Source organism: Emys orbicularis, chromosome 13 (genome assembly GCF_028017835.1).
Source record: "Emys orbicularis isolate rEmyOrb1 chromosome 13, rEmyOrb1.hap1, whole genome shotgun sequence".
Lineage (NCBI taxonomy): Eukaryota > Metazoa > Chordata > Testudines > Emydidae > Emys > Emys orbicularis.
The window spans coordinates 42,262,427-42,279,015 of record NC_088695.1 but is presented as its reverse complement, the minus strand read 5'-3'; the positions used below and the strand labels follow the sequence as shown (position 1 = coordinate 42,279,015).

General features: G+C 41.0%; 1 protein-coding gene across 1 annotated transcript in view; it reads left to right on the top strand.

Annotated features, from left to right (window-relative positions):
* The first annotated feature begins 324 nt into the window (after window positions 1-324).
* ERN1 (endoplasmic reticulum to nucleus signaling 1) overlaps window positions 325-16,589 on the top strand; it is a 36,687-nt gene continuing 20,422 nt past the window's right edge. Inside the window, exons 1-4 of the mRNA XM_065415329.1 lie at window positions 325-405; window positions 1,466-1,586; window positions 15,059-15,092; window positions 16,012-16,084. Of these exons, the coding sequence (XP_065271401.1) occupies window positions 325-405; window positions 1,466-1,586; window positions 15,059-15,092; window positions 16,012-16,084 (309 nt within the window). The remainder of the gene's footprint in view (window positions 406-1,465; window positions 1,587-15,058; window positions 15,093-16,011; window positions 16,085-16,589) is intronic.

Sequence of the window (16,589 nt, the reverse complement as noted above, 5' to 3'; positions counted from 1 at the left end):
ACAGTGTATAAATATTTTATTTAACTGGAAATGTCCTTTGTCTAAACATTAGGCCTTGTAGCTTTTATTATTTGACTGAGTTTGTAACTATATTTAAGCACTAAAATATTTTTCCTTCCTCTGCACCTACAGCAGTTTATCTCCGATCCCTGTTTTCAGTACTGTTGTTGATTTGTACTTTTAACTGTTTTCTGTGTTTAAATCAAGCTGTTCCATAAATATTCATTATTGCTGTAATGCAACATGCATGCTCGCCATATTACTATGTCAGTGCATGGTGCCTAGGAGTTAGTTAAGTATTACTTTATAATATACTGCTATATAATGGGAAAAGAACTAGGGGATATTACTGCAGAATTGATCTGTTCTGAAAACATCCATAATTTTCCAAGGAGAGAGCCACAGGTGAGCCAAAGCTTTTGAGCTTGGCAACTTCATGTTTTGTCCTTCACAAATTCTAATATGGCTAAAACTCTTTGAATTTATCTAAAAATTATTTTTAAAATTTCAGTCATTGGGTTATCAATGCACATAGTTTCACCTTACCAACAATAGTAGCTTGAGATTTAAATATAGTTCTGAAACTTCCCAGACAAGGCAGATGGCAGGCTGATGAGCAATACAAATACAGTTTACAAACAAGGAAGTTATTTGAGTGATAACTGAAGGCTTGTAACAAAATGTATGTGTTGAGGCTGTTGGTATATATTGGTTCATTTTGTACCATGTAGAGAGAGAGGCGTGACTCAATTAAGTTTCTGGTTTAGTCTGCTTGCATCTTTGACCCAACCTCATTGTTCTAGTTATCTTTTTACATAGTTTTGGGATGCCTTATGATAGAATTACATGTATATAATAGGTAGACTCAAAGACTGTCTGTGCTATGAAAATGACAAGTAGTAAACAGTTCTCCCGCCTATGCAAACCAGTGTTGAGAATGATTTCTCCACTGGTATCAAAAGGAATAGCAGAGTATAGTACCCCATGTAGGAAAGAAGGCTTGACACTAAGGGTAAAGTTAATGGTAAAACTTCCATTGAATTTAACAGGGCCAGGATTTCACCCCAAGTGTCTAACACAGCTTGTTTTTGCAGTGATGATACAGCAGGAGGGCTGAGCTGTGGGAGCAGGAATAGCCAAGAGATATGCTGGGGTCTAAATGAGTGCTCAGATTTTAGATACTTTAGTTTATCTCCTGATTGGTGCTAGCCATTCCTCAATTTTCTGTCTGGCAGTGTCATTTCCTCTGTCCTTCAGGTTTACTGGGTGCCCCTGAGTGACATTCATTCATCTCTACTATACACAGCTGCCTAGCAGGGATTTGGTAAAACAGTTTGTCTTGCAGAAAGCAGACTAATCCTTACATGCAAAACCAAAGAATCTTGACTTTTTGCAGCATAAAATAATTAAAAGTAACAGATTGTAAACAAATTATACTGTAAATTTATGGGCTCTTCTTTTTCAGTGCTATGGAAGCACTAGCTCGGTGACTGTGCCAGAAACGCTGTTGTTTGTTTCAACCCTTGATGGAAGTTTGCATGCTGTCAGCAAAAGGACAGGATCAATCAAGTGGGCTTTAAAAGAAGGTGAGTACGAGGTGTCCTCCTGTCTTCTGTGCAGTAACTTCAATAACTCTATATAACTTTACATACAATGCTGATACACATATTTTACCAGGACAGTAATGTTCAGCTGATTATGAGTTTTTAAATACTTCCTCACAAGACATACTTTGTACAAAATTTATCATGGTTTTGTAAAGGATGAACATAGGGGTGCAGAAGCCAAAAAAAATCTTTGAAACAGATGTAGATACTGAAAGACATATTCCTTAGCTCTGCTGTTCTCCTTCTGGACATGACTTGATATCTAACTGCAGCATTACAGTAATCATGTTGATCTGTATATTTTCACATTTGGATTTTTTTTAGATCTGATTTTTTCTTTTAATGTTTCAGAACATTTAGGCAGAGGTTATAGATATGATTACTGTACCAAACATCTTAGTTCAGGCCTGCACATTAGCAATATTTGTACAGCTTTATTTGCCTTTGGACATAATGTTCCCTTTTAAAGTTGATTCTTCTGCACTGGGTAAAGTGATAGTGACCATTTTTTTTAATGTGGATCTGCAAGGATTTTTTAGTACCTTTGTCCCTTCCAGATTGGATTACACAAAGCACTACTACGGGACATAGCTTTCCCCCCATCCAGCTGTGGGGGAGCATAGCAGTTGCACTAATTCTCTGAATACTGCAATAGCTCTATGGTTGCTTCCAAATGTGATTGAAAGTGTCGAGTCTGATTTATAAAACTGTACACAGATAGGCTTCTGATTACTTGAAAGAGAGTCACTCTCTGTATGTGCCACCATGGCAACTGAGTCATGGTATAAGAATCTTGAGTAGGCACCCAAATACCATGGCATGATGGGTGCCTTATAAGCCTCTGATTAGAATAGAGGTTCCCTGGGGTTCTTCTGCTGATACCATGGGAACTGGAGGCAAAAGATTTGTAGTGGAAGGCTCTTAACCCTGGAATATGCTTCTCCCACTGGTACAATAAAGGCTAAGTCTATTGACCTAAAGGGCAGGGTATAAAGGTCATCTCTGGTCTCTGCTGTGTGCCTGAGGGAAATGGCATTAGGGATATCATAAGTTTAATGGTTCAGGTCTGTCATTGTTGACGTTGAACCCAGCATTAGACGTTGAACAAGTTGTGTGCTAGGGACTGCACACTTTTATAACTTAATACATAAAATAATAAGAAAGAGGCTCTTATAAGAATAGCTTTTGATCCGTTTTTTCTTTGTGAAAACATGGCATTTACTACAAAATAAAATGGTTGTGGTTGGACTCTGGTGGTTGATTACACATGAAAGATATATTTGAGATGTAGCCCTTTCTCCTCACCTTTTGGAAATCCATTAGAAAGCAGCTAAATGAAATGTCACAGTGATTGCATCATTCTACTCAGTGTTTGTAAACCAGTTGCCTTTTCAGTCAGCAGGCTGAATTGGTGGCGAAGGACTGTGCTAGTCTGATCTCTGTGGTCCAAACCAGTTCTTCTGTCCTTATGAGACTGTTCATTGTTTGAATGTAGTTCTAGCAAACAAGCAGTTATTTTTATAAGAGCACAAGGAGCACTTTTTAAACCCCTCTTATCCACAGTAGAGTAGGAAATGGTAAGCTAGTGAGCCAGAAATTTCGGGAATCTCAGTTTATGGGTATCCTCACAATTTTCCCCCCCTCTGTACCAATATTTTCACCCAGGTAAATGTTGCACTGAGATCCCCTCTATCCCTGAGCAGTCTTGATTAGAAGAATGAAAATTACTACTCTCTTAATTCACTATTGCCTTGTTGGTTGTAGCTATATTAATATTAAGAAAAACTTTAACCTATACTGACAACACAGCATATGTGCATACAAGTGTATAGCCCGATCCTCTGTAGAATTAGACTCGCTTGTATAGACTCAGTGCAGTAGTTGGCCTTCACTTGTAAGCAGTCTTATTAAGGGGAAGAGGTTAGGTGCCTCTGATGAGGACACCTAACTAATGAAAATAAGAGAGGACACTAGTTTAGTCCAGATTGTTTAAGTTACTCCTCCTTATAAAAAAAAAAAGTTGCCAAACACCATTGGTTTTTTTGGTACATTAATGTCCTATAGAACTGGATTATCCAGTCTGGTGGTGCTAGTTTTATTTTGTTGACTGCTTAATATTCTGGATCCTTATCTGTGTGCAGTACACCCAACTAGTGTTTTGTGAAGTGCTTATCACCCACTAGTTTGGTTCTATACAACAATGAAAACCACAAACCTCAATGCACAAATATATGGTAATAGTCACTAGCATTGGAATTCATTTAAAAACAAGCTGCATCCTTCTGGGTTAGCTTAGTGAAACTTATGAAATCTCAACGGGCAAGGAACTACATGTATGACCTGGTAATTGAATTTGGAAATTAGATTTTTAACTGAAATTGGCATTTCTGAAACTTCCGTTGGTTGCTACCAGGTTGGTGAAAAGCCCACATTAAAGATGTGTGACAGCTGCAGTACTGGGAGCCCAACATCCGAGTTGGCTAATCACCTACCATCCTGCTCTAATGCTGGGTTCAATACCAGAAGAGCTGTAGTATTAGTACTGAATTTGGTATGTTTACTATATGTTGTGCTGTCTGTCTCTGTTAACTATAAGTTTGTAACGCATACAAAACTTTTTGTGAAACTTCGAAATTGCACACACTGCCTGGGTTCTCGGACAGCTGCTTTGTACCCTAGATATCGGAAAATTAAGCATATGTTGTTGTTCACATGACTTGAGATACTCTCGAGGTCACCTACAGCACAGTGAAATCACTTATCAGTGACCTAAGGTTTTGTTATTACACTTAAGAAGTTAGGTGTTTAGCACGACCAACTGGTATAGTACCTTCTTGTTAAAAACAAAACAGCCATGTGTCGTCTTGTGCTAAAACTCAGTATCAGGAAGGGGGGTTATTCACATTCTAGTAGTGCTTAAACAAACACGAACATCTTTCCAGTTACAGTTTGTCCTGATTAGCACTAAAACCTATTACAGGAATGCAAAGTAAATGAACTAGTGCCTCTTATCACCACAATAACCTGTTTGAGTTTCCTGCCCTCATCTAGTGCTGCCAAGAAAGATGATTTGAATGCTCCTGCTCTCTTCTCCCCATGTGCAGCACAAATCAACTGTCAGTAAACAGTGAGCGAGGTAATATAGAAAGGAAAGAACACATTATACAGTTACCCGCAGTGTGAACTGTGGGCTCAGTTACTGCAAGGTGCTGAGTACCTTCAGGTTCCAATGGTGTCAATGGGAATTGGGGCTCAGCACTTTGCAGGATTGGGCCCTCAGTGACTGGCCATGTAACTGATGTTTCATCATCATATGTACTTCACAAAGATGGTCCTAGAGTTGTTAGAAAAAAAAATGGTAGTCCCATTCTGGAAGAGCCTTTGTCCCTGCTGGAGCCCCAAACAGTCTAGCCGTAGCATTTTGAGGCTCCAGCGTGTGGACACCATTTCTGAACAAGTCTCTGAAATGCCATCTCTGATCAACAAAAGGAGTGGTTAGTTCTGAGCGGTGACGCACTCCCTTACCTTCTCCTTTCACCATTGTCAAAACGCTAAGCAAGCTTCCTCAGCACTGACAGCCTGTCTGTGGAATCCAGAGACTGAGAATCCAACTTGGGTATCATCAGGCCACTGCACCAGACAACGATCATTTAAACAAAGCTACGATTAGGGCAAAATTCAGGCAATGTAAAGTTGCACTTTTCACAAACTGTTGAGCAGTCTCCATGTTAGCTTGAAAGAGTTGCAGCTCTTTCCGCTTTAGCTTTTTCATACCATTATTGCTCATAAAATGTGAACATTCACCCTTCTGATTGGAATCTGTATCTACAATGTCTTAAGGGACTAATCAATAAAACCCTCTGGATTGAAAGGTCATCTTCTTTCTTTTAAAATGGTGGGGCTCTGCAGTTAGAGATGGCATTGCTGCTGATGCTGCTTCTGTGTCACCTCCTTAGTTTGTGTTGCAAGGCTAGGGTGCAGCAGTTCAGACTCTATTCTTATGTGCTCTTGGCTAAACATATCTGACAACTATGCAGTATTCTTTCTATAGAAGAAGATGGAATCAGTTACCAGCAAGCAACCAGTAATGAGCCTACGAGTGACTTATTGGGCAGCCTCCTGCTTTGGTCACAAAACTATAATCTGTGTCACAATGGGGGAAAGGAAATCTCTCAGAGCAGGGAAGACTGAGCTGGAGAAAAAGTGCAGATGAGAAATCTGAGAGCATTACAGTAGGCGGCCCAGAGCCAATTGGCAAGATCGGATCTGAAGAAGGGTTCTCCCCTGAATGTCATCAATGTAATGGTCTGTATTTTAAAAAGTCTTATGTCAGTGGTCTTTGTTCAGAAGGTGTTTCGTAAGAAGTACTGTCCCCCCTGTCTCCCCAAAAAGCGCTCTGGGTAGTCTGTTAACATGTGACTTTATGTTAATAAGCAGCATCTTGAACAGTGAAGAATTTAAGTATGAAGTGTTTCAGGGTGCTATTTTGGGTATATTTTGTCTTTGTCCTTCTCCAGTTTATTTCTTTGCATCCTTTGTCGCTGTCCTGGTTGGAACAGTCTCCTTGCCCTTTTGCCCCAAATGATCCTTCTCTTCATTTTCCCTACCTACCTAAAATCCACTTCTTCCATGAAGTGTTTTCCAAAGGAATATACAACATGCACAGGTTTGAGGCTATATCTATTGCCAGTGTAGGTTGGTTGCTTGCTTGCTTTGCCTTTGCCTTGTCCCACTAGTCAGAGTCAGTGTGAAGACTCTTAGAGTATGTGTGATTGGCACAACTGTTACAAATCAGCCAGCCAGGCCAGATGTTCTTGGTTTGAAATTGGAGTTTTCTGTCTCCTGGGTGGACAGCTTGCCAGAGCTGACCAGCCCCACCTGCCTGATAGAGGTACAGGGTGGTGAAGTAACTTGCCCAAGGTCACCCAGCAGATCAGTGGCAGGGCTAGAAATGGAGCCAGGTCTCTAGAGTCACAGTCTGCCTCCCCTAGCCTAGTCTAGAGTGTATTGTCTAATTTGGAGTGTAAGCTTTTTGGGGCAGGGACTGTATGTTCTTTTCTGCACAATGTTGGGCCTAGTAACAGTTGTCAATATAAATTATAAAAAGGATCTTGACCCTCCAAAGCCTTACTGACATGACTAGCCCACTGAAGTTAAGGATTCATGAATAGAAGTTGCAGGTTTGGGCCCTTTTTATAATTTATATTTCAAGCACTGCTAGTGGATTCAGATTGGGATCTATAGATCCTACTGTAAAATAAATAATAATAATTCCCAGCCTTGGAGGATTGTTTGGTACAGAATTGCAGATCCAAAGATTAAAATCCATAGGGACTTTAGAGAGAGAAACTGTTAAATCCATGAAAGCGATCAACTCCTCTGTCCTTAGCAAATTCCAGAGGATTGTGAGTCAGTGTCTCTAATCTTTTCGAAAGAAGTTGCAACACTTAGCTGGGATGACACACACTTTTTAGCCCAGTCCATTAGCCCACATCTTCTGATGAGACCCTAGCTCAGAAACCGTTTTTTCCAGTTCATTCCACTGTGGCAGCAACTAGTTCAGTTGTTGTTTCAGAATCTGCCACTTCTCCTTTTTTAGTCATTGTTTTCATGTGTTTCTGTTCAACCTAGAGGCACGTTAAAATGATGGAAATCGGAAGTGATATCTCATGCATTTAAAAAGAACTGTCAAAGGGCAAATCTCTCCTTATCTCACTTTTTTTATGAGGCAGAGAGAGAGAATTTAAAGCGATAGATGTTTGTATACAGCTTTTAGGATTATGCCATTTCCTAGGAATTATTCTCAAATACTACAAATATGGCAGGGTTTTTTTTTTTTTACTTAAATTCCAGGCTGTGCCTTCAAAATACTGTTTAGAATTATTCTAGACTAATTTAGTCTGTCATTAGTAGGGTCCATCTACAGTACAATACAAGCAGAACTGGGTCAGGGCATCTGACTGCTGCCTGGTTATAATGTTGTTGCCAATGAGATATAACTGGACCCCATTCATGAGGTAAAACCATGGACCATCATTATGTAAATGGGCCCCTTGACTCTGTTCTTGTAAGTGGGCCCTCAGAGAGAATCTAGAAGCAACCTCTTATTTTCTAACCCTTTATTTTTCCAGCCGATGGTTTTGTAATAGTACAGATCTTTTTTTAAAAGAGTTGCAAAAATGGAAACTGGTTAAATCTCAAGAAATAAATTATTTTCTACTCCTGCATCATCAGGGGTATGCACTGAATGACCCTGCCAATCGTTTTTTTCATCTCTCAACTCTGAGTTAGCTGTACTTTTGAGGGCTTTGACAGGACTGTGGCAGGCGTGCAGCTGCTGTGTTTAATAATCTAGGAATAGTGAGATGCAATAATGTGATGTAATGGTCAGTGAAGTTAAGTTGTTATATATTGAATTATATGAATGTTTTGATCTAGTGTAATAGGGGCACAGTGCAAAAAACAAGCAGGAAAGCAGCACAATAGATGTAGATAAGCAAACCTCCCAACAAATATGGGGAGCAATTACAGGACAAGGGCATACTTCCAGGCTCCAGCTTGAAGTGAGATAGCTTTGCCAGGCTGGGAGCCTAGTGATCAAAAGGACACTGAACCGTTAAAAAGACTTGGCTGGGGGGGAGAGTTGTCAGCTGCTGTCCAGGGAGAAAGGCTGACAGAGAGAGAGGCTGGAGTTTGAAGGAGCTGGATCATTCCTAGATTCGGGGAATGGTGAGCCTCAGGCAGAAGCAGGCATGCATCTAGACGGGCTTATTGTTTTAAGATCCGTTTTCTCTTCAATACTTCGGTTCTAAATAAATAATATGTTTCTTTAAGGAAGCTGTCTAGTCACTGGTTACTGCTGTCATTGTTCCCAGAGGAAACAGAACTGTAGGCATGAAGATAAGTCAGGCCTGCAGAGGTAATCACGGTTGATCACAAGGAACTGCAGCCCAGGGTCTGGTCTGAGAGTGGAAGAATTACGTGATTCCACCCCAAGAGAGAAGTGATGGCTCGAGGCCCAAGACCTGAGGGCTGCACTCAAAGAGCCTAGTAACTATGACAAGGGTCTTCTTCATTTTAGCCCATTAGGTAGAAAAAGCTTGACATCAGTTCTAGTAGGATAGTCGTCTTTATTTTACTAGTCTGCTTGTGCTAACATTGGAGCTGCCAGAAGATGATATCAATGAACTTGGATTCACAAGATTCTTTTTTTATCCCAAAGTAACTTCTTATTTCAAATTAAACTTTGAAATAAAGTTGTAGTGTGTCCCAAACCACATGACAGAGAATAAGAAAAAGTTCACCCTCTGTCACGTGAAGGAAGTTTCACAAGGGCATTTAAACTTTAGTTAAAGATAATGTAAGTGTTCAGGAAATCAGAAAATTTGTTTCAATGGATGAATTGAGACAAGTGGATGTGCACAACCAGTCTTTCTGGATAGACTGTATTATGGGTAAAGGAACAGAAAAGATTTTCCTCAATCAGGTTATGCTCTGCTGCAAGCAGGCTCTGGAGTGAAAATGTATTTTTGATATATAGGCAGCTGTTTCTTATGGTTCATATGGGACATTTAGGCAATGTTCTAGGAGGGATTGGTGTTTGGTTTTGTTTTTTGTGCAGTAAGTACTACAAAATTTCATGCCCCTTAAGTATAACATCTTAATCTAGTCCACCCGCCTTGCTAATTTTGACTCTTTACTAAATCAAATTACCATCATTGAGGGGGGTAAGTAAAAGCTGGAATTCTCACCTCTAAGGAATCACTATTTCCCTTTCTTTGAGCTTGAGCTTGAAATCATGATGCCAGGAAAGAAAGTTTTAAGAACTTTCTCACAGTCCTGGTGATATCTTTATAAGGATCTACCTGAAATCCTGGAGAAAGTACTTTTTACATCACAGTGGAGCTCATTATTTTCATAGCATTACAAGACTTTCTTTCCATATTTGGGGACATGCAACAATGCTACAGGAAAGATTGATTGAGGAAGGAGAGATGACATTAATTGGATTTCTGGTGTTGAGACTTCAGTCTCTTGAAGGGAGTACTATTGGTTGATGAAATTGTCATGATTGACACTCTTCTCTAACAGCTTCAGAAAGCTCTGAGTTTAAGGTGTGTGTGTGTGTGTGTGTGTATAAGAGAGAGCATAAGAGATAGGAACGTGTGTGTGTTCCTGTCTCTTATATTGCTTAGTTCTAGTTGGTAGATAAAATCGCAGCATATTCTTGGGTTAAGAGCCCTTAGGTAGTAGGAAAGGGGGAGGGGAGCTTTACTTTGAGCTGAGTCTTGAAGCGCATGCCTCTTGAGTAGGTTCTCCAGCATTAAAAGATGAGTTGAACTCAAGGTCTTTTAGTCCACAAATGCTTTATGGAACTTAGGCTGTTTGTAATTGAATTCTAATTTTTGTTGCAGGGAGAGGAGAGCTAAAACTCTCTTTGCCTAAGGTTGTGGACAAGACACACACACACACACACACACACACACACACACACACACACACTAGAATCTAACCTTCTGACCATTCCTGCAGTTGTTCAGATCACTTAAAGCCTTTTCTCATACATTAGTTGAAAAACCTGAAGTACTAATCTATATGAAGAAAAAGCACCACATCCTTTCCAGTTCTGTTTAGAAGCAAGTTGTAAAGTAACACATAATGGTGGATTTCGGCAGTAAGAAGATGAGAGCAGCCTTTAAATTAAAGGTGACATTTGGAATTAGCTTTGAGTGTATGCTATAGTATGTCAGTAAATAGTGTAATAGAAAAGTTGAAACTTGATTCAGATCTCACTAGTTATACACCATGTTTGTCAATGGGCTTACTTCTCACGTTCATATAAATAAGAGACCCTTAGACTAAAAATGTCTGAAAAGTTTAAAGGAAGAGTTGAGGCAAGAAATAGTCACCTAAGAACTTGTCTAGACTAGGGAGTAAGTGATTTTTAAAATGTGTAATGTTGTACTGAGTTTAATAAAAACCCAAAAAACAAATATACCATTTCAAAACCAAAGTGTACAGGTTTATCATCATGAGCGATCACTTGAGGAAGCGATGATCATAGATAGGGCTTTTGGCAGCATTGCTCAAGTACTGTTGCTGAAGATAGACTGACAATATAAATCTTTGAAATTACCAAAGGCAGCTTATGTCTTCCCACATCAGAAATTTCTGTACATAATCAGTTCATCAAGAACTTGCAAAGTCACTTGGTGTGTGCCTCAAGCAGTGCTTGTAACATTTGAATTAAAGTTTGACTTAACAGAAGCATTTGCCATTTACTGCTGATTTATGATGCTCTCGTATCACCAAATAACAATTTTTTCCCCTTCCTGTGAGGTCATTGTGACTATAAATACCTTAGCCTATAGTGGTCCTATCTTTCTCCCTTTAGTCTGTCTCACCCGGATTCTGATGGACACTTATGGTTTCTGATCACTCTTTAATTCACAGGGGTCTTTGGTTTTTTTATTGTTGAGTTGAACCAAACCCTACATCAGGCATCTCATGCTTTTTCTTTGCTACGCATCTTCAGTGAGGAGATGATTTGGAAATCAGCTTCCCACAGCTCCCATTAGCCAGGAACGGCGAACCAGGGCCACTGGGAGCTGCGAGCGGCCGTACCTGCAGACGCTCAGGTAAACAAAGCGTCTCACGGCCCGCTAGGGGCTTACCCTGAACAAGCTGTGAACCAAGTTTGGGAACCCCTGTATTAGATGGATATTTAAATGGAAAGTTTGCAGATGATAAGCTTGGAAGGGTTGCAAGTGCTTTGGAGCATAGGATTAAATGTCAAAATGATCTGGACAAACTGGAGAAATGGTCTGAAGTAAATACGATGAAATTCAATAAGTACAAATGCAAAGTACTCCATTTAGGAAGGATCAATCAGTTGCATACATACAAAATAGGAAATGACTGCCTAGGAAGGAGTACTGCAGAAAGGGATCTGGGGGTCATAGTGGACCATAAGCTAAATATGAGTTAACAATGTGACACTGTTGCAAAAAAAGCGAACATCATTCTGGGATGTATTAGCAGGAGTGTTGTAAATAAGACACAAGAAGTAATTCTCCTGCTCTACTCCGCACTGATTAGGTCTCAACTGGAGTATTGTGTCCAGTTCTGGGCGCCACATTTCAGGACAGATGTTGACAAATTGGAGAAATTCCAGAGAAGAGCAACAAAAATGATTAAAGGTCTAGAAAACATGACCTATGAGGGAAGATTGAAAAAATTGGGTTTGTTCAGACCATTTTCTCCCCTGAACAGATGGAAATGAGTTGTTGCAGTTTGTTCTTCTATGTAGCTGGGTGGAAAAATTATTCTGATTAACCCAACAGGCCTGTGGAGATAGTACAACTAGGAATCACTTAGCTGCTCTATTTCAGAGGTCTTTGAAATGTAATTGCTTTTGAGGCTCATTGCTGTGGCACTTGGGCCCACAACAAATCAAATATAGCAGTACATTATATTGTCTAAACCCTATCCCTGTCCTGCCTCGACCAACCATAATTACACCTCTACCTCGATATAACGCAACCCGATATAACACGAATTCGGATATAACGCGGTAAAGCAGTGCTCCGGGGAGGGGGGGGGAGGGGCTGCACGTTCGGATCAAAGCAAGTTCAATATAACGCGGTTTCACCTATAACGCGGTAAGATTTTTTGGCTCCCGAGGACAGCGTTATATCGGGGTAGAGGTGTACTAGGATAGTTCATCTTTAAGTAAATGATTGATTTCAGTAGATAGTGTCCTGGTTTCTGCTTTCTATGACATATACAGGCTAGTGCAGTGGTTCTCAAACTATTGTACTGGTGACCCCTTTCACATCACAAGCCTCTGAGTGCGACCCCCCCCCTTTATAAATTAAAAACACTTTTTTATATATTTAACGCCATTATAAATGCTGGAGGCAAAGCGGGGTGTGGGGTAGAGTCTGACAGCTCGTGCCCCCCCATGTAAATAACCTCATGACCCCCTGAGGCGTCCCGACCCCCAGTTTGAGAACCCCTGGGCTAGTGTGTAGGGGCATCAACACTTTATTGCCATGGCCTCCCTGGGCGATCTAATCTACAAGTGTAACATTGCTGAACAGCATAACCGAGCGCTGGCTTCACACCCATGAATTGGGTTTCTTCCAGAAGCTTTATGTGCTTTTGAATTAAACTGCTCTGTCTGCTTTAAGAAAGAACCTACTCAGTCATCTTTTAGGATTTAAAAAGCAAACAAAACTCTGGATCCTGTTGGATTTTGAACTCAGCAGCTCTGTGGGGCTGTTTAGTGGAAGGGAAGAAATGGCTGAAGGTGTGGGGGAAGCTCTGCTACTGTTCTTCAGATCTAGCAGTGTGTGCGCTGCAGGACACGGGGAGTGGAGGGACTTCAGGGTGTTCACAGGCACCCTGAATTATGAGTCTGTTGCCCTTATCTTGCATAGCTCTGCTATTACTGTAGTGTATTTGAAATCTCTAGTACATGTGCCAGCTTCCCAATCAAAGTCTCTCATAAGCGAATGTTTGAGCCCTTATTTCCTTCCTCTTGCATCATTTTGTTTGTGTGTGTGTGGGGCCAGGTCTACACTACCGCGGTAGTTCGACGGCTGGCAATCGAAGTTCCGGGTTCGATTTATCGCGTCTGGTCTGGACGCGATAAATCGATCCCGGAAGCGCTCGCCGTCGACTGCGGTACTCCAGCTCGGCGAGAGGAGTACCGCGGAGTCAACGGGGAGCCTGCCTGCCGCGTGTGGACCGCGTCTGAACCGCGGTAAGTTCGAACTAAGGTATGTCGACTTCAGCTACGTTATTCACGTAGCTGAAGATGCGTACCTTAGTTCGAATTTGGGGGTTAGTGTAGACCAGGCCCTGTGTGTGGAGAGAGAACTGGTGTAAAAGATAAATAAGAGTTGCTTTTTACAGTAGCTTGTTTGGTCAACTTTAATCTGTTTTCTTTATTCATTGAATTATTTTAATTTTTTTTTCTTTTGGGAGCAAGAACCTTCTTGTTTATTTTAAAAGCTTTCTTACAGATGAGGGTGAAGGATGCATGCTTTGTGCACACAGTCCTCTTTCAAATGCTGCACACAAGAGTATATGCTGCACACTTGGGTATCTCTGTATGTTGGTACCAGTATTGTCAACCCCAGGCATTCAGACCTCAAGCCCCAAAACAGTATGAAGTTAGCCTAAAAAAATCAGGAGATTAAAAAAACAAAAACAACCTCGACTTTTTTTTTTTTAATATGCCTACTTGTGAGAGCCTTTAGGAATCATGTTTTCAAGCTTTCCTCTGCATCCAAAAGGTCTAGAAATTCCCTTTTTTAAATGGAAGCTGTAATTGTCATGGAATCACAGGAAATCCGGGATCGGGCTTTAAGAAAAATACTAAATACTGCGAGACTTGCAATAAAATCATGAGAACTGGCAATGCTGAGGGGTGAATAATGGATTTTTCCAGTGAAACTTCCCCAAACATCATTTAAATGCACTTTTCCTTGAGTGTTCAGATGATCCTTTCTGTCACAGACAGATGTGAAGGAAGGTTCTTGGGACACTGTGGTTTTTTTCAGTGACATTTTAATTTGTTAAATTATTCCATATCCCATATATTTTCCCTGGGAATAGGAAGTTGAAGAGGGTTGTTCTGGTTTAAGTCTTGATCTGCTTCCTGCTTAAATCAGTGGCTGTGTTCCTGTTGATTTCAATGGGAGCAGAACCAGGTCCTCAGTTTACAAGTTGCATCGTAAATTAAGTGTGAAGTTCGCTAAGGAAGTATGCTTGCCTGTCTGCGTAGACACAGAATAGTGAGTGATCATAAAATACAGATGAAAGAGGCATTAAGCAGGCCCTTTTGCATTCAGACATTAAGATTTATATTCTCCTCTCTCTATTCTCCATGACCCGTTAACGTTAATGAATGTTACATGTGTTGAAATAAAATTGATCACGGAAGCCTGTCATTGTGGCTGCTTGGGAATTATGATCAGCTTCCTTCTGGGCAGCCAAGGACCAGACACCAAGGAACTTGTTTTAGAAGAGGTAGTTTTTGCACGCTAGAAAGGTGCCTTTACATGCAGTGTAGTGTGCTTGTGGCCAAGGAAAGATACAGAGATGACTCATGACATGATGTGACACTGCTGCTTCATGTGAATCCCCTCCTGTTGATGGTTTGGGGAGTTACCTATTGAGAGTGGAGGAGTGCGGATAGCACTGAGTACAAAGATAGCTTTATAGGGAGCAAAAGTGCCCTGCTGATGCTTACAGAGGTATACAATAAATTACAAGCCCTGTTTGCATTGTCAGATGTGTGCAATGTTATGATGCTATACATTCCTATTGATGACTCCCTCAAACACCCAACGTGGCTCGCAAAATGGTTAATCCTGGGTTTGGTGTGAGTTCATGACTTTTAATTGCCTATACATTGACTCCTGCATGTTCTGTCTGTGCAGATCCTGTCCTCCAGGTGCCAACACACGTGGAAGAGTAAGTCTCTCTTTCTCTGTTTACTTCAGCCCTCTATTGCTTGTTTGATTTTCACTGACATCATGAAGTTTGGTTTTAGTTTAAAATAGGGAACTGTTGAAATACCACAGGTAACCGGACATGGGGTTAAAGATTAAAAACTTTCCCTGTTTGTAGGATTCAAATGAAATGTCCTTCCTTCAGACTTTCTCTCCAAAAACCATGCTTGGAGCACATGACTGGAACACATGCAGGTTGACCGTGCCTGTTTCAGGATCACTGACTTGAACAGCCTGGAAAATAGCGTAACCTGCTGGGGAACAGTGTTCAGATTCAAAACATTTAGTTTAAGTACCTTATCTCAGCAGTTCTCAAACTGTGGGTTGGGACCCAAGTGGGTCCCGACCCCATTTTAATGGGGTCACCAGAGCCGAAGTCTGAGCCCAACCCCCTTAGGGCTTCAGCACTGGGTGGCGGGGCTCAGGTTACAGGTCCCCTGCCTGGGCCTGAAGTGCTTGGGCTTTGGCCCCCCACACCCAGGGCAGTGGGGCTTGGGCAGGCTTTTTTGTCCCCTGGCTTTTGTGCCGCTTTTGTTTGTATATTTTACTGCTGGTTTTATTGCTGCTATATATAAATGAGATTTGAACTATGATCCCTATACTGCAAGGCCTTCTGCATTGTATTCATACTGGACAACCCATCTTCAGTTGGACTAGGAACACTATTGAGAATAGCTTAGGTTTAACAGGCTGTGCCAATTCTGATATTCATTCTCTTTGATGTTCAATTAATAAGTGTTTCGAACAACCAGATATTCTAAAGTCAACAAGCAAATGTCAAATGGTCTTTACCAGGACACACACACTGACCATTGCTGCTTCTCTGTTTGGTGACAAGTGTAATGTGTTCGATTTATTTATAATCACTATTTAACTCCTAGGCCAGCATTTCTTCCAGACCCAAACGATGGCAGTTTATATACACTTGGTGGCAAAAATAATGAAGGCTTAACTGTGAGTATATTTTGGTTTGCTAGTGTCTAATCTGTCTGCACATGCACCCTAATTAGATTGCACGAAGGGTAGGTCCCTAAATTACTTTCCCAACTATCTGCTTTCCTGGCAGCGTTGTAAAGTTCTTCAGGCTGCCCACATTTTGAATCATTTACTGGAAGCAAGTATTTCTTGGGAAGGCCTGACAACATTGGCTAGTGAGCACTGTTCAGTGCCAATTTTAGGATACAAATTCCTGGAATGACAACATTCGAGTTGCGCTGCTTGCTGGGTCAGAGGGTCATCCTGTAGTTTAGGACAGGCAACATTTACAGCCTTCCTTGTGAGCTTCAGAAAACCCCTTTGGCTTGAGGATACCAACAAAAGGCAGACCGCTTTGACCCACCTTTGATATTTTTGTAGTACTTGCTAATGTAATGATGATGATAACACCACTTCTTTAGCACTCTCCAGATATTAAGTAATCCTCACAGCAGCCTGGGAGGGAGAGGTATCCAATACAGCA